Source organism: Microtus oregoni, unplaced genomic scaffold (assembly GCF_018167655.1).
Source record: "Microtus oregoni isolate MIOR12 unplaced genomic scaffold, Mior012 000025F_ref0000491, whole genome shotgun sequence".
In the NCBI taxonomy this organism is placed as follows: Eukaryota; Metazoa; Chordata; class Mammalia; order Rodentia; family Cricetidae; genus Microtus; species Microtus oregoni.
This window is the reverse complement of record NW_024543084.1, coordinates 21406221-21427567: the sequence shown is the minus strand read 5'-3', so window position 1 is coordinate 21427567 and position 21347 is coordinate 21406221. Positions and strand designations below refer to the sequence as shown.

Below are 21347 nucleotides of genomic sequence, written 5' to 3'. Positions count from 1 at the left end.
TAAGTTGGGTGTGGTGATGAACACCTTTAATCATAGCACTTGGGAGGCAGAAGCAGCAGATCTCTGCGAGTTCCAGAACAGATGCAAATGTAGAGTGAGCCTGTCTTTAAAACAATACAATAACATATGTGTATCCCAAATTATAGTCCTTTAAAAACATATGAAGACTTGAGAGATGGCTCAGCAGTTGAAGTTCCAGTCCTCACGAGGTAGCTCACAGTATCTGTGATTTCAGTTTTAGGGAATATGACAATCTCACTCAGATAAACAGGCAAGCAGGCAAAATACCAACACACATGAAATAAAAATTAAATAAGAGGAACAAGGGGACCAGATACCAATGAAAACAGGTGGCCCAGGTGATCCAGCATCTCAGAGTTCCTCTGTTGCAGTTTCCTCAGAGTTCTGCATCCAGAACAGCATCAAGGCTGCTGGCTGAGATGGTCCAGGCTCACAGACATACTCTGAGAGCCAGGACTTCAGATAAGTCTTGCATTTTCCCACTGCACAGAGACTAGACAACAACACTGCAAACTCTCTCAGGACTTGACCATTATCCCAATTTTCCCAGGGTCTCTTAAAGACGCCAGTGCACTCAAGCAACAGAAAGCAGTCTAGAGAACATTCCCAAGAGGTGGGTGGGTGGCTTTTGGTTATCTGATGGGTTACAGTTACAAGTTGTTATTGGTCATGGTCAGTAAAAAGGCTAAACAAAGGAGTTAGATTCAAAGATCTCTTTCTGAAGGAAAAGGGATACAGTATAAAAATGATGAGAAAAAAAAGGGTGTATTGTTGAGTCTTTTTTTTTTTTTTTTTTTAGTTTTTCGAGACAGGGTTTCTCTGTAGCTTTGGAGCCTGTCCTGGCACTAGCTCTTGTAGACCAGGCTGGCCTTGAACTCCCAGAGATCTGCCTGCCTCTGCCTCCAGAGTGCTGGGATTAAAGGCGTGTTTAAAAGACATTTATTTATATGTTTATTTATTATGTGCACAATGTTAGAAGAAGGCATTGGATCTCATTACAGATGGTTGTGAGCCATAATGTGGTTGCTGGGAATTGAACTCAGGACTTCTGGAAGAGCAATCAATGCTCTTAACCTCTGAGCCATCTCTCCAGTCCTATGTTTCTGTTTTTTTTTTTTAAGGTCCTGTACCTATGCAGTTCATTTAAAAAGGTCATGTAAAGTTTTAGTTTTGGAAAGCTATTTAGAATAATAAAGGCTAATTAATAGTCATCTAAAACTATGAAACCTATAATCATGTTAGGTATGTTCTCAGGGTCACACAGAGATATATTTTAGATAGACAAGTGATCTTCAAACACTTCAAAGACCACAGATTGTGGCGTTTAAAATGTTTTCATAACATGACTGTTTTCTTGACAGTGAGACACATCTGCTCTTGATAGCACCACTCTACTTCGAAAAAGGATAATGGGAATCAAAGAATCTCCATATGGAGTTTGTTTTCTTTGTGGCAAAAGCTATCCATTTGGGAAGAAACTGCCCTTCCCCTAACCACTGACAGTATACTGTCCAAACTAGACAAGCAGGACACAAAAGAAGGCAACTTTGGCAAAGTTAATGCATAACAGAAAAGTCTGTCAGATATTCTAGGCCTGTAGGCTGAAGATGGATGCCCCAACATTGCAGAGGAACCTTGGGTGACTGTCCAGGCAGCCAGCTGTTTCTGTCATCTCTTTTCGTTTGAAAGCAGCTTACACTACGCTTCCTGTTTACTAAGGTAGTATTATATCTCTGGGGTCTTTGATAGAACTGAAGACTAGACAGCGATAGTTATAGTCTTCCTTGGCTATAATAGAAGGTAAACGAGGCACAGAGCTTTGGACTCATGAGATAGAATAAATAATGAAGCATTTATTTTCTCCAAATATGCCAAATACAAATGGACTGAACAGTATAAATGTAATTTTTTTTTTTTTGGTTTTTCGAGACAGGGTTTCTGTGTGGCTTTGGAGCCTGTCCTGGAACTAGCTCTGTAGACCAGGCTGGTCTCGAACTCACAGAGATCCGCCTGCCTCTGCCTCCCGAGTGCTGGGATTAAAGGCGTGTGCCACCACCGCCCGGCTGTAATTCTTTTTTTGTTTTGTTTTTGAAGATATTATTTTTCTGTGTAGCTTTGGAGCTAGCTTTTGTAGACCAGGCTGGCCTCGAACTCACAGAGATCCACCTGCCTTTGCCTCCTGAGTGCTGGGATTAAAGGCATGCACCACTACTGCCCCCTTCTTTGCTTTTCTTTTCTTTCTTTTTTTTTTTTTAAGACAGGGTTTCTTTGTATAACAGACCTGCTTGTCCTGGACTCACTTTGTAGACCAGGATGGCCTCAAACTTGTGGCAGAAATTAATACTGGCCTGGTGCCAGAGGGTTAGCAAGTAACCCTTTGGTGGCCATGAAACCCCGCTGGGTTATACCTGGCGTAGCTCTGGAGTTTTTACTCAGTCCCTAATCCATCCTTTGTGTTACAGATACCTTTTGTTGCCCTATGTGAATCTTGTCTGAGAGTTTCCCATGGATACAAAACGTATGCAAAACTTGGTTTAGAGAAAACCCTGGTACCTCATGAGTCAGGTGCTTGCACCTGGCATTGTGTCTTTGGAAACTTCATTTAGTTTGTTTTGAGATACAGGAATCCATCTGCTTCACCACATACCTGCTAATCAGCTGAGGATGTCACGTTAGAATACTCTCTCATTCAAATGACACCCTAGACAGCAGAGCTTCTGGTGCCTGCGTATTAATTTGCTACAGCTGCCTTAAGACACTACCTTGAACTTGTTAACAATGGTTGACCATGATACTAGGTCTGCAGGCCTTTGTGAATGCTGAGCAAACACTGCCAACTGAGCTGACTCCCTCACCTGATGTGGAATTTCCCTCTGTATGCTGTGATTACCATTGATTAATAAAGGAACTGTCTTGGGCCTGTGCAGGGAACAGAGGTAGGCATGGAAAACTAAACTGAATGCTAAGAAGAAGAAGGAGGAGTGAGAGAGAAGTCATGTCACTCTGCCAGAGTCAGACGGAACTTTACCCGGTAAGCCACAGTCACGTGGCAATACATTAATAGATCAATGGAGATGGGTTAAATTAAGATATAAGAGTTAGCAAATAAGAAGCTAGAGCTAATGGACCAGCAGTGTTTTAAATAATATAGTTTCTGTGTGATTATTTCTGGAGTCTGGGTGGCCAGGAAACAATAAGCAGTCTCCCCCAACACTCGCCCTCTGTATAGATATGAGCAGGCTGTGCTCCCTCAGGGAAAGTCCTTTTTCTGCATCTCCAAACTTCCAGAACTGCAACCCTCAGGCCCAGCCCCATTCCTCCATCTTCAACGGCAGCCGTGCAGCCACATCTATAGTTCTTTATTTGAATTTGCACATGCTAGCACATACCTGTAAGACTAGCACTTGGGAGAGGGCAGCAAGAGGATCATGAGTTCAAAAACAGCCTTGGCCAGGGACTTTTGAGGCAAGGCTTGGCTATGTGAGACTGTCTCAACCAAAATAAAAACACCTCGACGTGTTTTTGCTGTCACATCATGCCTTCTGTCTTGTAGGAATCGTGAGGATTCTTGACCATTTAGGGCTCATCCAAATTAACTAGGGAGAACTCTCCATCTAGTTCCAGATCCTCCATTTAATCTAACTGCCTGCCTCCTCTGTGCTGAAATTACAGGTGCCCAGTACTTTGCCTTTCCCCTTCCCCCGTTTCTGAGACAGTCTCACTATGTAGTGCTATCTGGCCTCAAATTCACTATGTACACCAAGGTTAGCCTCTAACTTAAAGAGATCCGCCTGCGCCTGCCTCCCAAAAGAGTGCACCACCACCATTTTTGGCCCAGAAGTATCCCCCCATCTCACCTCCTACCTTTCTTCCTTTATATGTTGCCTCCCCCCGCCCCATTTCTCTCTGTATTCCTGGCTGTCCTGGAATTCCTCTGTAGACCAGGCTGGCCTTAAACTTAAGTCTGCCTGCCTCTGCCTCTGCCTCCTAAGGGTTGGGATTAAAAGTGTGAGCTACCACTGCCCAGCTGCTATTCTGTTTTTTTAATTTATATCTACCCTAAACCTATGCTCTGACTTCCAGACTTGTCAGTTAAAAAATTACCAGATTTGTCCTAGACACCTGTGAATGATATCTCTATGTGCCCAGTTATCCCAGTGGCCAACCCTCTGGGTAGGGTGAAATTTTGGTCCCCAAAGACATTTCTGGTTGTCATCAGTGGGCTGACTACTGACATCTAGTGGTCAGAGACCATAATACTCCTAGAGTCCCAACAATGTACATCTGCTCCAAGGTGCCCACAAAGAAATCTTGGCTCAAATGCCAAAGTGCTGAAGCCATGGAACTGAGTTCCATAAACCAAATCAAGGAGTCACTCCAACACCTATTCCTCTCTTTTCCTCCTTGCACTCCGTGGCAAGTCCTAAATGTTCCATGGCTAGCATTTATCCAGAATCTGAATGTGTCTTCCATATACTTAATTAACACAGCTATCCTTTCCTGCCCGTGTTACTAAAAGTTACTACGTATAGTTAGAGAAATGCCTTCAAAAAAAAGCCTCTTCCATGCCTTTCTGCTCAATCCCTGTAATGGCTTTCATTATACTTCCTAGTTCTTGCTGCCTTCTGTACTGGCAGCCTGTTCTCCCTGCCACTCAGCTCTGCCACTGGCCTTCCTACTGTTCTCTGAACAGAATGGGCTTTCTTTTACCTCAGAGTCCTTCGAATGCCTAACTGCTTGCCTCACTATTCATAGTTTTGTTGAAATGTCTTAGAAGCCTTCCTTTCCTCTTCTGTCCTGCCCACGATTTTGGCTTCGTTCTCCTCACAGCATTGGCCTCTATCTGAAGCTAGTTCACTATTTCTAGTTATAAGTTCTGTGGAGGAGAGACTATCTGTCTTATTCCTGACACATCCCAGCACCTCTTATGATGCCTGGCAATTATGGGCACTCTGATACCTGCTGATGGAATAAAAACAAAAAACCAGAAAAACAAAACAACTCACTTCAATCCAGGCTTTATGGTACAGGCCTGTAATCACAGCTACCTGGGGAGCTGAATCAGGGGGACTGCAAGTTCAGGGCCCTTCTCTGGGCTACCAAGAAATTCAAAGTCAGCCTATGTCAACTTAGTAAGGCCTTGTCTCAAAGTAAAAATACAGAAAGTGATGGATTTATAATTTAGTATTACAGTGGCTATCTAGTATGCACAAGGCCTTGGGTTTGAGTCTTAGTTTAGGAAGCAAAAAGAAAATCTGGTTGAAAGACATTCTTTTCAAGACGCAGCACCACTACAATAGTGCCTAAGCAACTCCCTGGGCAGGCCCCAAGCCATAGGTGTGGATAGAGAGAAGGTCTGCAAAGGCCTGACACCAGCTCCAAACTGGAAGAATATTGCCATGACTCACCTCCCATAGGTATTATGAAGGCCCAGGGAGCCTAGGGGACCAATGAATGTGGGCATGTGGCTTTGTCTAGTGAACAACAGGAGTAAGGTCTGATTAAAGCACCAACTTCACAGATGGGAAAAGATATTGTTCACTTCTGTCCGAGGTCCCTAACATACACAAACATCTTCCGTAAGGACTTCCGTATGTGTCCTTCTGAAAACACAAGTCAGGAGTGCTTGGACAGCACAGCTTCCAGCCGGCTGCTGACAAGACACAGAGGCAGAACTGGGCTTTGGGATGGAGTGAACAGCTAGAAGAGACTAACTCAACCTCTAACTTAAGGTACATGGACTGACTGCCCTCAGAGCCTCAGCAGCAGTCACTGCAAAAGCAGCGCAGCCTTCCTCCTCCTCGGCCACTGTGGAGACTTCAGCGGACAGCTGCCATTTCCTCTGCACTGTCCACTACAAACATGTGACAGACAGAACTTCTGTAGAACTGATTCTATTCGATAAATACCTTTAGTTTCTTTAGTTCAGACTGGTGGTGCCGTAAAGAACGTTCACATTCATTTCTGCTTTCTTTAAGGGCCACATTCTCCTGCTGCAGCTGTTGCTGGAAATTGAGCAGAGCACACATAAGAAAAGGTCTTACCTGCCGTGTTTCCTCCTAGGCATAGCCCTTCTGAAATGGACTTTCTAGGCTGAGGGGATAGCTCAGCTGATGAAGTGATCAGGGAGGTATAAAGATCCGAGTTCAGATTCCATGCACCCATGTGGGAACCATGCCTGCAATTGCACTGCTGGGCAGAGACTGCTGGATCTTTGGGGTTCACAGCTGGGTAGTGAGGGGGAAGAGGAGCAGAAGAGGTTGCTCAGTGGTTAAGAAAGCTTGTTTTAGCTGGGCAGTGGTGATACACACCTTTAATCCCAGTACTAGGGAAGTGGAGAGAGGAATATAAGGCAGGAGGATACAGGAGCTCAGGATTCAGTCTGAGGTTTCATAGAGATGGCATTCAGTCTGAGGACTTGCAGAGACAGGATACACCATTCAGTCTGAGGACTTCATAGAGGTAAGAACTAGTGGCTGGCTGCTCTGCTTCTCTGATCTTTCAGTTTTTAACCCCCTAATAAAAACTCTGGGTTTTTATTATTTAAGATCAAATAGAATTCGTACTACACCAGCTAGTCTAGCAAAATCAGTGGAGAACCACGGAGGAAGGCAGCTGATATACAACTCTGGCCTTCCTTTCTTTTGGTCACTGTAAATGTGAAAATAAGCGACAGGTGGAGACGAGGAAGGAAAACACTGGACCTCTCCAGGGGCAGGAGTGGTTCAGTGGTAGAGCACACGTCCAGCATTCGAGATCCTCTCAAGAAAGACTGGGACACATAGAGGATCATAGAAAGGAGAAGCCATTAGGGAAGATTATGGAGTTCAGAAAAACTGGGAAAAACTGAGGGGACCATCAGAATACATGAAGATGTCCCGGTGGAAAAACCATAGGCTCTGCATCTCTGTAGAAAGCAGTCCTTTCATTTCCAGCCTCCTAAGCAGGTAAGTCCTTCTAGGAAAGGAGTGAACTGCTCTCTCCAGTGGTTCTCCAGCCTACAGAGGCACTATTCTTCTCAAATGCAGTGACCCAGTGCTCCTGCATGGACTCACCATTCCCTGCTCTGAAGCTATCTGATCGGCTGCCCGTGTTTGTTCTAGAGCTTCAATCTGGGCCTCTAGTGCATGGGTGCACTCCCTGCAATGCTGCTCCAGGGCAAGAACCTGTTGTTGGGAGAGGCTGTTCTCTTGGTGTTTAGTGATCTGCAGGAAAACCAGAGGACAGTTAGCCTAGACAAAAATTTCAGAGGGCCTTATTCTGACTGTCTAACAGAAACTACCCTCTTTGACCTCTGCTACCCTGGTGTGGCTTCAATAACTGCATGTTGTACATATTGCTTCTGGGTCTGGCCTTCCCTGGAAACTGAAGCCTGCCATTTGCCTTGATGCCACTGGCACACCCTTCACGGTGTATCCTAAGAAATAGGCCTCTACTCACTGGACTTCTATGGCTGACATGTTCTTCTGGGAGGCAGGAGAATGAAGTAGTGAAGAATAGTATATACATGAGATGGATGTGAGTCTTGTCACTTCTGAGCTCATCTCTTCTACAGACTATGTATGACATTCAGTGAGTTTACTAGGTGTGCTGCAAAGACTAAGTAAAAAGGATTCTGAACAGTGCTAGGGTTGTCATAAACAAGAAATCAATGGTGGCTGCTTTTATTTCCCTATGTCTAATTTATTAGCTCACTCAGGGTCTGATGACTGTCCAAATACTTCAACCTATTTTTTTTTTTTAAAAGAAGGTTTGACTGGCTGGAATTCACTGTGTAGACCAGGCTGGCTTTGAACTCAAAGAGATTAGCCCTCTTCAACTGGGATTAACGAAGGAATGTGTCACCACACCCAGATCATTCTTCGGTTTTGACCTGTTTTCATTTGCCACAGCTCAGCCTGAAAACTAGGCTTTGAACTCTCAAGGACCCACAAGACGGGATCTTTAACAAAAGCGATGTTGGGTGGAAACTACCAGTTAGTCCCTTGGCTCTGGGTAACACTGACCCTCCAGATAACCCTCCCACCTCTTGCTTTACTCAAGCCAAATCCAGATACTATTGCAGACTTGGGCGTACATCTGGTGTTGAGGGAAAGCACTGGAGTCTGGCACGTGGTGAACACTTACAAGTTTCTGAATCTGGGCTTCCTGGGCAGTCACAACATCCCTGCTCTGGTTCAGCTGCTCCTCTGCAGCCTGTAGGCTTTGCTCTAGATCCTTCACCTGAGGGAAAACACATTCTTTCTACTCACAAGAAATTGGGAGGGTTTAATGTATGGTTTAAAATTAAGCCAGAAACAAAGATGTAGTGGCACACACCTGTAATCAGAGGATTCATGGTGGAGACAGGAGATCAGAAGGTCAAAGCTATTCTTCACCACATAATGAGTTTGACGCTAGCCTAGGCTACAGGAGACTATGTGTGTGTGTGTGTGTGTGTGTGTATGTGTGTGTGTGTGAGAGAGAGAGAGAGAGAGAGAGAGAGAGACAGAGAAAGAGAGAGAGCACATGCAAGCCAGCGTTAGGTGTCATAAATAAAGAAGGCACAGGTCTTTAATCCCAGCAGAAGCAGGCACAGTTTGAGGCCAACATGGAAGTTCTAGGTCTGCCAGGGCTACATAGTGAGACCCTGTCACAAAACAAACAAGAAGGGCTGGAGAGATGGCACAGCTGATCTACCAGAAATCAAGGGTTCAGTTCCCAGCACACAAATGGAACTCACAGACACCCGTAACTCCAGTTTTAGAGACTATGATGACCTCTTCTGTCTTCTAAAGGCACCAGGCCTGCATATGGTGCACAGACATACATGTAGGCAAAACACTCATACACATAAAATAATAATTAACGAACAAAAACTCATCCCACCCCATCCACAAAACATTAAAAAAAAAAACCCAGCAAAACAAAATAAAAACAGAACAGGTAAGGCATGGAAGGGCATGGAAGAAACATGATACTTGGAAGGCTGAGGCAGAAGGATTGTAGCAACTTCCAGGCCAGCCTGGCTACATAGGGAGAACCTTTCTAAAAATAAACAAAATGAAAACAAAATAAAATTCAAACAAGGAAAAGAAGTCAAACTCAGGGATATACACAGATGTTGTTCAGTGGTAGAGTGAGTTCCCTGAATGAACAAGCTTCAATTCCATAACAACATAAAATCCTACATTACAGAAATGAGCAAGAGCCCCAAGTCTTCTATTATAAAGCAATACCACTTTAATGTCTTTTCTTCAGGTCTTTATGAATTTTTAATAGTTTGCATATAGTTTAAATACACCCACCATGCTTTACCTCCCACTAATAACATGCATGCAGACTGGAGATTATTTTTTTCTCAAAGAGTGCTTCCTGTTTTACTGACCGTACATCTATAGGATTACCGGCTGGTACTTGGGTTGTTATACATTTTTATTTATTCTAGGTTTTAGAATTTTTGCTTATTTTATATGAAACATATTAGATGGTGTATGCATGCACACACCACAGCATGCTGTAGAGGCTGAAGAAGAGCTCTGTGTGGAGTTGACTGTCTCCTCCCTCTCTATGTGTGCTCCAGGGATCAATCCAGGTTGTCAGGTTGATGTGGCAGGTGCCTTTATCTGCAGAGCCCTCTCTAATGCTCTCTTTGACATATTCTTCAATCTAAAATAAAGCAGTCATTAATATTTTCACACAAAACTGACGTGGTTTCAGTAACTTCCTTGGGAGTGACTGCCGGCAGTGGGATTGCTGACCACAACATGAATTTCGACCTCATGCAGTCCACGAATTCTGAGATACATATTGCCAACCATTCTACTAAAGAAATACACTGGCAAAGGCAGAGACAATCCAACATGTACAGAAAAACTCAGTCTGTACTAAAGCTACATCAGAGACAGTGAGGAAAGGCAGACTATTTAGCAAATAATGTAAGAAAGGTGGAGAAAAGGAAAGCTGGATTCTTACTGAATGCCACACAACAATGTGCATATGAACAAGAGCTCTAGTATGTGGACAAAACTATGTAATTAAAATATAGAATATCTCTGTGACTTAGACACATGCATGGATGTATTTTCCCCCTGAAACAGCGTTTCTCTGTGTGGACCTGTCTGTCTTAGAACTAGCTCTGTAGACCAGGCTGGCCTCAAACTCACAGAGATCCGCCTGCCTCTGCCTCCTGAGAGATGGGATTAAAGGTGTGCACCACCATCATCCAACCATGAATGGATTTTTTTAAATAGAGCTTCAGATCACATAGAAGTGATGACTCTGATAATTTCAGAATTTCTGTTCATCAAGGGATAGATACAAAGACTGGTTCAGTACTGAAACTGACAAGATTAGAAACTAGACTATAAAACAAAATCCTATAACCTAATTAAGAAAAGACTGAAACACCAAAGAAAAACAGGTACAGTATATGTATAGACTATTCTAAGGGAAAACTCCAGAGGCAATAGGAAGATGAAGCAATAGGCGAGAACTCACTAAGCACAGCAGCCTCAACTCCACCAAATATAGTTCTTGGAATACAGATGACCTGACCAAGAACTTCTTAGCCAAAACGCCTTCCAACCAGGTTACACACATTACAGCAAATACTGGAGAGAGGTCATACCCGAGTCTCCAAGAGGTCAATGGCCTTGGTGTAGCTGCTCCTGGCAGCCAGGAGTTGCTGCCTAGTGTCTTCTAGATTCTGTTCTGCAACTGTTCTCTGTAAGAGAAAAGAATTGTTGCCATATTTAATATTTATTGATGTTGTACCATTTGTGCTGGGCACAGGAGACATGAATAGATGGAGTCAACGCAAAGTGAGATATAATTCACATATCACAGAGGACACACAAATAAGTTTGGCACAGTCCTTTGTTTGCAAGTCTGGGACAAATGCCTAACAACAAAAGCATACACTAGAAGCCGGCTACGGTGGTGCACGCATAAAATCTCAGCACTCAGGAGGCAGAAGCAGGCAGATCTCTGAGTTTGATGCCAGCCAGGGTCACACAGTGAGACTCTGCCTCAAAAAAAAAAAAAAAAAAAAGAGCTTGATGTATTTAGAGAAATACAGCTCCTCAAAAGTCACAGTGATGGCGAGCTCAGATCAACAGAACAACTGTGGTGTTGGGCAATGGGTAGGGTGATGAGGAACTCTTCTGAGTTGCCAAAGTTTTATTTTATTTTGCAGGCAGAAATTTTCAAGCAGATTTTTTTAAAACCTGGCATTAGCTTTACTAGGGAGGCTGGCTAAATGTGAGGCCTTACTCTAGATAGTCTGGGAAAAGGACTGGAGATATATACTTTAAACAAACTCCCAAGTAATTGCTATTCACTCTTTAATAATAATTGACTATGGAACAACAACAATAACAATACCTACTATGCTCCAATTTTTACTCTGATTTCATCAAGTCTGACACAATATAAATTCAATTTTATAGAGAAGACAACACAAAGAGATTAACTGACTTGATTTAAGTCACAGTGATAACATAGAAACACAGATGCTGGCCTCTAGAAACCAACTTATATATTAGAATCCACAGTTTGGAAAGATTGGTTTCATAGGAGTGAGGAAGGCGAAGGGGACCTTAAGTTAGTGCGGGACACTCTGGAGTTCTGCAGTGCCTGGAGAGCAGGAGAAGCTCAGCTTGACAGTGGAGTCTACTCTAGGGTAAGCTTAAAAAAGCTCAAGACTTTGTCAACTTTGTCATGACAAGGCAAATCACTGGACTACAAAGAGGAGAGAAATTTACCTCTACCATGGCGTGAGGTCAGCCTGTTTAAGTTACCCGAGCCAATGGAAACCTAGGATGCAAGGTAGTTCCTGCTCAAGCTGAAGGGTTTTATAATAATTTTCCTTGCCAGTAGAGGCAGGGGACTGGGGAGAGGGAGGAGAAGGAACAGTGCAGCAAGACAAAACAGCTTGGGTGGCCTCAGTCATCACATAGCTGTGTAAACAAAGCTCTCCCCTTCTTTGAGAAACACACAGGTTGTTTGAAAAACACATGGTTGGTTTTGTTTTGAGACCAGGTTTCATGTAACCTAGGTTACCATCAAACTCACCATGTAGCCAAGCATGACCCTAACCTTCCTGATTCTTTTGCGACTACCTTCTTGATGTGGGATTCCCCTCTGTATGCTGTGAATATGTTTTATTACCACTGGTTAATAAAGAAGCTACTTTGACCTATGGCAGGGCAGAATGAAGCTAGGTGGGAAATCTGAATAGAGGTATAGAGAGAGAGTAGGTGGAGTCAAGGAGACGCCATGTAGTTGTCAAAGGAGAAAGACACCAGAACCTACCAGTAAGCCACTGCCTTGTGGCGATACACAGATTAATAGAAACAGGTTAATGTAAGATGTAAGAGCTAACTAGGAATACACCTAAGCCATTGGTCAAATAGTGTTGTAATTAACAGTTTCTGAGTGATTGATTATTCAGGTCTGGGAAGCTGGGAAACACAGCACAGTCTCTGTTTATACTTTCTAAATTCTAGAATTACAGACATGTATATCCACACCTGGTTTATGCAGTGCTGGGGACTGAATCCAAGGCTTTATACATGCTAGGCAAGCAGTATAATAATTGGGATACATTGTCCAGCCCTAAAGGCTACCCTCTACCCCCAGACAGGGTTTCTCTGTGTTTAGCTCTGGCTGTCCTTCAACTCTCTTTGTAGACCAAGGCTGGCCTTGAACTCAAGAGATCCACCTGCCTCTGCCTCCTAAGTGCTGGGATTACAGATGTGTCCTGATACCACTACCTGGTCTCCTAAAGGCTATATTTGATTTCAATCCAAAAATGCATAAACCAGGCCCCATGGTATGTGGTTATAGTCTCAGCTACTCAAGAATTTAGGGTGGAGGACAGATTATGCCCAGGAGTTTGGGGCCCAGAAGAGCTACACTAAGTTGCGGAGAGCTGTCATCTAACCCTCCAGATCAGAAACTCACAGCATATGCAACACCCAGCATCACCATGCCTTTCTAATATTGGTCAGCATGAGTGGACAGTACCTCTTTCAAGAGCTCTTGTACATGATCTTCTCCTGACAAATTCTGTTCTAGTCTCTTTTCCAAGAATATAACCTTCTCTTGCAAATGTGTGATGATTTTTTCTTTCTCTTGAGTTTCAGCAGTGACCTGTAGGGAAAGCACAGTCATTCTTTAAGCCCTTTTACCTCTCTTCCCTGCCCTGTGTCATCATCATGCTTCTCTGGAATCCTGTGCTCAATCACATCACAGAAACACACGCAACCAAGAAAGTTTTCCTAAAAATGGGGGTGGAGATGCCAGATGAGAACCAGCAACATTAAAGGAAGAGACCTAGCACAAAGCGAAGCAAGCACCAGGTCAGACACAGAGCATCAAGAAGGAAGCATGATAGTCTGGGAAGAAAAAACCCACCACTCTCCTGGTAGAGAAAGCAAGGCTAATTCCATTGAAGAAGCTCCTGGAGTCCCTGAAATAATCTTTGAATCACATTCCTAAGGCCCTTGATTCAAGGGCTATTACTGACAATGAACAAACATTCCCAATCAGAAAATCATAATGATGTTCTTCGAAACTCAAGAGCTGGTTGGGTACGGCAGGGACAAAGATGAGACAACTGCTTTAAAGCCAACCAGAGAAGTTCTGAAACAAATGACAGGAACTAATATGGCCACCATGAATCTCACAGCTTGCCCTGAGAACAAGTGTCTACTTCAACTTGATGTTCTATCAATGAATGGAGTGATGATGGTGACAGATGGGAGTTGGTTTCTCTCATCACCACCAATCACCAAATGGTGCTCAATGTCAGATCTGAGGCACCTAGATTCATGGTGGTCCCTTCCACTGAGGATGCCATTCTCCTCTCCCAGAGAGGTGCTATGCACACCCCTCACTGTTCCCTTGAATGCCCTGCTTAGACTTCCATTGCTCCAGCTCAAGCCACAGACACATTGAACCTGGGTCAATCTCTCCTGAGGAAGATGCAGCTGAGTTTAGGGTGTTGGAGAAGTATTTGCTATTCTCAACTGTTACCAGCGAAAGCAAGACTGAGTGGGAGAACTCTGAAGAATGGACACACCCCACAATTTAAATAAGTTCTTTCAGGCCTAAATATTATCTGTTGCCTCCTGAGAATATACAGCTTCTGACCCGCAAAAGCAAGAAGTCTGGTCCCTTAGAGTAGAGACAGACACCTATATTCATATAACTAACTACAAAGTAACATAATTACTCTATAAGACAGTGACATACAAAGTGCTTGAGGAAACAAAGGCAGTAGGGATCGACTATTTGAGACGCTCTGACTAGGCCTCCCAAACAGGAAGTTCAGGTCATAGAGGCAGTAGAGGAGACAGAACTGTGGTAGAGAGCAGTATAATGGTTTGTCAAGTTGACACTGGAATAGAGTCTCAATGAAGGATCATCTGCATCAGGCTGGTCTGTAGGAATATTGGTGGGATGTTGTTTTGATTGCATTAATTGATACTGAAAAACCCAGCCCAGCCCCTGGCTTTTAGTCTTGGACCATGTAAGTAGAGAGAGGGGCTGAGCACAAGCGTGCATGCACACACTATTTCTCTCCGTTCTGGACTGGCTGCTTCCAGTCCCTGCCACTTTCACTTCCCCTCAGTAACGGACTATGTAGTGGTTTGAGTAAGACTGTCCTCCACAGGCTCATACATTTGAATGCTTAGTCATTGGGGAATAGAATTATTTGAAAGGATTACAAGGATAAGGAGGTGTGACTTTATCAAAGGAAGTGTGTCACTGAGTAGGCTTTGAGGATTCAAAAGCCCATGCCAGACCCAGTCTCTCTCTCTCTACCTATGGACCAGGATGAGGTGCTCAACTACTGCTCCTGGTCTGCTTACACGCTCCTGCCAGGTGGTAATGCACTACCACTCTGAAACAAGCCTTCAGTTAAATGTTTTTTTGTTCTTAATATAAGAGTTTTTTGGTCATGGTGTCTCCTCACAGCAACAGAACACCCATAAGATATACTGTAACCTGAAATTGTAAGCTAAGATAAATTCTTTCTCCCTTAAGGTTGTTTTACTAGAATAAACAATACATGCCAAGAGTTAAGACAAAGTTCATCTGGATCAGGAAACTGGGTAGAGGGACCAGAAAGGCTGAAGACACACCTGAAACCTGTGCCCTGGATGCTGGGGTAAACATTCACAATAAAATAAAATATTCACAAAGTAGATAACACAGGAGAGATGAGTGTCAAGACAAGAAAGCCTATAATGATGTATCCCACAGATCTCCCATTGTACCACAAAGCCCGGGCAACAGAAATACTTGCAAAGCAGCAGCCTGCAAGCATGTACGAGCATTTCCCATTATCTCTGGTCCTTATAACCACTCTTCATTGTGTCAGAGCTCAGCCACACAGTAAGGGTTCAGACTAGTCTTCTGACTCTAGGCCTGCGCTCTTTCTGTTGTCAGCTCTCTGAACTTGACGAACACCATGGTAACCCTTTCCACTGAAGACCAACCATCTTACACAGGTTACAGTGCTGATTAGTAGAACATCAAGATGGGGTCAGAAAAAGAATCAAGTTGCCAAAATTCCAGTTAGTCTTCTTATGGATTGCATCTTACAGTACTTTTGGTCTGGTTGTGCTATGGCCTTCAACACAACACCAGGGGCTAACTAATGGCACTACTACCAAACATGATCCCTGCTGCCAAACCTGTTCATTTCCTAAGTCTCCTTCTTCACCTGTTCTCTAGTTACATCTAAACTTCATCTAAAACAAGAGCTACATTAGACCGGGGACACAGAAGTGGGGTGGGTGTGGTAGTGTACAATTTAATCAAAGCACTCAGAAGGCAAAGACAGTGGGATCTTTGTGAATGGAAGGCCAGCCTGGTTTACATAGTGAGTTTGACTCTGTCTCAACAAGACAAACAGCAAGATTTAGAACACTTACAACATGATTTCATTTATATAATACTAAGAAGGATGAGAACAAATGAAGATACTGTATAGGAATCAAATAGGGTAAAAATATAAAACAAACCAAGAATTAAAACAATCTATGGCAGGGGGCTAGAGAGATGTCTCAGAGCTTAAGGGCACTAGCTGCTCTTCCAGAGGTTCCAAGTTCAATTCCCAGCAACCACATGGTGGCTCACAGCCATCTATAATATAATCTGATGCCTTCTTCTGGCCTGCAGGTACATATACAGAACACTCATACACAAAATAAAAATTAAAAAAACAAAACAATCTCTGGCTTGTGCATTATTATTATTGTTATTATTATTATTTCGAGACAAAGTCTCACCATGTAGAACAGGCTGGCCCCAGACTCTCAAGCGCTGGAATGAAGGGTATGTGCCAACATGGCCAGTTTGTGCTTGTTTCTGAAGGACACATAGAAGCTTTGTACCAAAATACTGTTTTCTCAACCTCAAGAATACATATATGGGGAGTCAGCAGTTCATGACATTTTCTGCCTCACCCTTATTTTTATACATCTGGTAGTGTCCTCTGAGTAATGGCTGGCAGTGTCAGCAGCTCATATGCTCAAGCCAGGAACCAAGGGATTCAGTTTTGTCAATCTCCTCACTATTTGTTAAGTTTGTCCAACGTCCATTTGCTATGGATCTTAGGAATGGTACCATCATGGGCTGGCGAGATGGCTTAGTGTGTAAAGGCACCTGCTGCTGAGTTCAGTCCCGAGGACTCACATGGTGGAAGGAGAGAACTGACTCCTGAAGGCTGTCATCTGACCTCCACATATTTGCAATGGTACAGATTCACAAATGCACACATGATAAAAAATAATTTAAAATTTTAAGCCATCAGCACTTTGCACATTTTTTTTTTTTTTGAAAGGGAAGGCCCTTTCAGTATTCTCTGTCCTACAGTCAAATGAATCCACTCTTCTCTGTGGCCCCTTTCCAGCTCTCTGCCAGGCCCTTAATGTGCCAGTTTCTTTACTTGTCTCAGGGTTTTCCTTTCATCCATCCTGCCCCATTCCATCAGGGCATCACTGGGTGTCAATGTCTGAAGGCAAACAGTATGATCCCAATGTGGAGGTCTGATCTGATGCCCCGTCCAGGCTCCCACAGCATCTCAGTCTTCCTTCAGTGCACTCACTGAAGTTACTCATTATACACGGATGTTACTACTGGTTACATCTGTTGACTGTCAAGACTACAGGCACCATACAGGCAGGGGCAGTATGCGTTCTGCTTACCACGGTGTTTCTAATAGCTAGAATACAGCCAAGTACATAGGAAGCCTCAGCATTTTCACAAAGGACGGAACCTCTAAGACTACAGACTTGACATTCCTGGGCCTTTTCTCTCAATTCTAAAAAAGTTGATGAGCAGGTGAGAGAGTGCATGCCTTGTAGTCCAGCACTTGTAAGGCAAAGGAAGGACAACCTCTGAGGGCATTTTTTTTTTTTGTGTGTGTGTTTGTCAAGACAGGGTTTCTCTGGTAGCTTTAGAGTCTGTCCTGGGAGTTCCAGGCCAGTTCTAAGCCAGGCAAGGCAATAGTGAGACCCTGTCTTAAAAACAGAAAAGGTGGATAGTGGATGGTTCTACCAGAAATAAAGGGCTTCAGGAGGACTTTGTACCCTTTGCTTTCTACCCTCTGGGTGTCTTACTTATCCTTGTCATGCTACTTCCTCTGGGAAGACTTCCTTGGCTCTTGGCTAGAAATGTAGTCTCCCCGATATATCTTATGTGCTTGAAAAATCTATGTGACTTCAAAAGGGACCCTAAGAGAGATATACATGGATCTAATCTACATAGGAAGGAGAAAAAAAAAAACCCAAGATCTCCCGAGTAAATTGGGGGCGTGGGGATCAAGGGAAAGGGTAGAAAGGGAGGGGGAGGAATGTAGGGGAGCAGAGAGAAAATATAGCTCAATAAAAATAATAATAAATAAATTACCTACTTAATAAAAGAAAAAAATCTATGTGCTTATTTGGGGCTTGAGTTTTTCCTTGTGAGCATAAGATGTTTGAATTCTATAAACAAACTGAAAGCCTCTGTGGGAAAACAATGTATATGTCTAGATATTAATTTAAAGAAGGGTAAGGACCTTGTACCACACACATTAATTTATGTATTACAAATTTACTGCTCCTCCCGCCTCTTTTCTGTAACAGTGTTTAACCATGTATACAATATTCTGTCTGTGTGTATGCCTGCAGGCCAGAAGAGGACACCAGACCCCATTACAGATGGTTGTGAGCCACCATGTGGTTGCTGGGAATTGAACTCAGGACCTTTGGAAGAGCAGGCAATGCTCTTAACCTCTGAGCCATCTCTCCAGCCCCCTCTTTTTCTTTTAAGAAAAAAAAAAAAGGATAGCAGGGTGGCGAGGAGACTTGAGAGATACGGCTATTCTTCCTTCTGTCTCTGTGTACCTTCATGAGTTACTTTCCAGCAGAGCCTTGTGGGGCCAGAGCATCTGGAGGGTCATCTCCTCCAGGGCTAGTCACAGCCACTACGAGGAGGGCCCAGGGAAGAATTTGCCATTTTTCATAGAAGACAAAAGGCAGTTGTTGGCTATGAGGACCATGTACTTTGGATCTGGATTTGCTGTACTTTTCTTTATAGTAAGGCACCAGTTACATAAGAAATAAGGAAGCTTAATTCATCCCTTTAACAGACATAAAGAATGTTTACAAGAACCAAAGGGAGTAAACTCTGGAATGCTTATACTAGATAAGATTGTAAACAGAGAGAGAGAGAGAGAGAGAGAGAGAGAGAGAGAGAGAGAGAGAACATGAAGTTGGGTAGGTAGGTAGGGGTGGGGGGGAAATCTATGAGAAGTTGGGTGTGGGAAAAGAATATGATCAAAATATATTAGATGTGGTTAGAGAGATGGTTCAGCAGTTAAAAGCACTGGCTGCTCCTCCAGAGGTCCTGAGTTCAATTCCCAGCAACCACATGTTGACTCACAACTATCTATAGAGAGAACTGCTACCCTCTTCTGGTGTGCAGATGTACATGCAGACAAAATACTTACATACATAAAATACACAAAAAACCCTTTAAAGTATATAAGGTATAGAAAAAAGAACCGGATAGAATAGTCCTTCAGGGCTGATGAGACAGCTCAGCAGGTTAAGGTCTGCCACCAAATCTTATGACCTAGTTTGATACTTTTAAAAAGTCTATTATAGGGCTGGAGAAATGGCTCAGTGGTTAAGAGCACCTGCTCTTCCAAAGGTCCTGAGTTCAATTCCCAGCAACCACACGGTGGCTCACAACCATATGTAATGAGTTCTGGTGCCCTCTTCGGACCTGCAGGCATGCAAGCAGACAGAATACTGTATACTTAATAAATAAATAAATAAGTATTAAAGAAAATAAATAAAAAGTCTATTATATTTTTTTTTATGTGCACTGGTGTTTCACCGTCTGAGGGTGTTGGGTCCCTTGGAACTAGAGTTACAGTTATAAGCTATCATGTGGGTGCTGGGAATTGAACCTAGGTCCTCTGGAAGAGCAGCCAGTGCTCTTAACCATTGAACCATCTTTCCAGTTCAACCTAGTTTGATTCTTAGGACCTACGTGGGGAACAAAAGAGAACTGACTACTGTGGGTTGACTTCTAACACACACACACACACACGTAGTCTTTCACTTTGGTGTTATGTTCATCTATGTGTTCTCAGAATTTAACACAGGCCTATACTTTTTGCCTACTGGGCAATAAAATGTCTTTTAGCTAAATGAGAAACAAAACTAGAAAAAAAGAACAAAAAACAATGGAAGTCCTAATCCAACTGTGGCCATGACAGTGACACTCTTCTACTCAAGGTCTATTATGTGGTACTTTAAGACATACATAATACTATTTTTCTTTAAGGCGGTAAGTACTGAACTCAGGGCCTCATGCTAAGCAAGTGTTCTATAGATGCACTATACTTTCAGGCCCATAAGACATGGGCAGAACAAATGACACACTTTATATGGAGACAGTGACACAAACTGTTAATCTCAGCTATCTGGGAGAATGAGGTTGGAGAATTCTAAGTTCTAAATCACTTTAAGCAATTTAGATTGCCAATCAAAACAAAATAAATAAATATTACCCTTTGAGAATTTCTGCTAGGATACAATTTTCTGTTCCTCCTTCACTTCTTCCAGTTTATATATATATAAATTGATAGTGCACATTGTTTTCAAAGCCAGCCTCAAATGTCTAGGCCCAGTAAATCTGCCTTAGTTTCCAAAGTCCCTTGACTACAGGTATGTGCCACCACACCTGGAAATACTGTCTTTTCTGTTAAGCAACCTGCTGAGTAGTGGTCCCACATGAGTGCAGCCTGCCAGAACAGAAGTAGGATCTATGGTCCACTCAAGAAGCACACACTCCAGCAGGACATTATTACTTATGCTGCTGTGCTTACCTTTTGCAAATCAATAGAAAGCTGCTGAATGAATGCTTGGAGTTCTTGTTCCTTTTGTTCCAGGACTACAATCTTATGTTCTGCACATGCTTTTGAAGATATCACATGATCTCTTCATTGAAAGAAAACAGACAATGAGCAAATTTTGGTATTTCCTCTATGGCACACTTGCCAAAGGAAGAATGCACACAACTCCTTATATTTCAGGCTGGAAGTGTTATTACAGCACACTAAATTTATCTCTGTGAAAAAGCTCTTTGGCTTTCAGAAGCAGGAAGACCACCAAGGTCTAAGCAAGGAATTCTGATCTGTCTTTGAGTACTCAATAACTTTACAACTCAAATCTGACTGTACTGCTCGGCAGGACTGGAATGGCCTTGTGCCTACGCTGTGATGGCATGGAGGGCCTGAGGACAAATCCAGAAGGCTTTGCCAGCACTGACATCAGAAAGAGCTCTGATGAGCAATGGGGACATGTGGGTGGCTATAGCAATGGTACACCAACACCTCTCCCAAAGGCCCCACAGACCAAGCGAGAACCTCTGTTCTTCCAGCGTAGAGCAGTGTCTCTGCAATTCTTCTAGCTGCTGGCTTAAGTCAGACGATATCTGATTGGAAGTAACCAATTCCTCCTGAGTGCGATTAAGTTCCCTGGTTCGTGCGTCCAACTCTTGCTCCATTTTCCCCAAGCTTTCTTCTTTTCTTAAAAGCTGATAAGAAGACATAATGTCCTATTAGGCCACCGCTAAGAAACACAATTTGAATAAATGATCAGGCCACTGAGATGGTTCAGTGGGTATAGGAACTTGCAGTACAAGCTGGTCACCTCAATTCAACCCCTAGGTTCCATTGCGCAAAGGGAGAATGGACTCTGAAAGCTGTCCTCTGACCTCTGCACGCATGCTGTAGCATATGGAGCCACCTCTGGCTCACCACCCCACACCCCTAC

General features: G+C 43.3%; 1 protein-coding gene across 5 annotated transcripts in view; it reads right to left on the bottom strand.

The window, feature by feature from the left end:
* The window catches only part of Golga1 (golgin A1), a 52201-nt gene that overhangs the window by 10094 nt on the left and 20760 nt on the right, over positions 1-21347 (bottom strand). For 4 of the 5 annotated variants that reach the window (XM_041674491.1, XM_041674493.1, XM_041674492.1 and 1 more), the window contains 7 exons: positions 20939-21108; positions 20399-20510; positions 13030-13155; positions 10631-10726; positions 8149-8244; positions 7077-7226; positions 5931-6026 (listed from right to left, as the gene is read on the bottom strand). In XM_041674491.1, the coding sequence (XP_041530425.1) occupies positions 5931-6026; positions 7077-7226; positions 8149-8244; positions 10631-10726; positions 13030-13155; positions 20399-20510; positions 20939-21108 (846 nt within the window). The remainder of the gene's footprint in view (positions 1-5930; positions 6027-7076; positions 7227-8148; positions 8245-10630; positions 10727-13029; positions 13156-20398; positions 20511-20938; positions 21109-21347) is intronic. The other variant, XM_041674495.1, reaches the window with a different exon arrangement.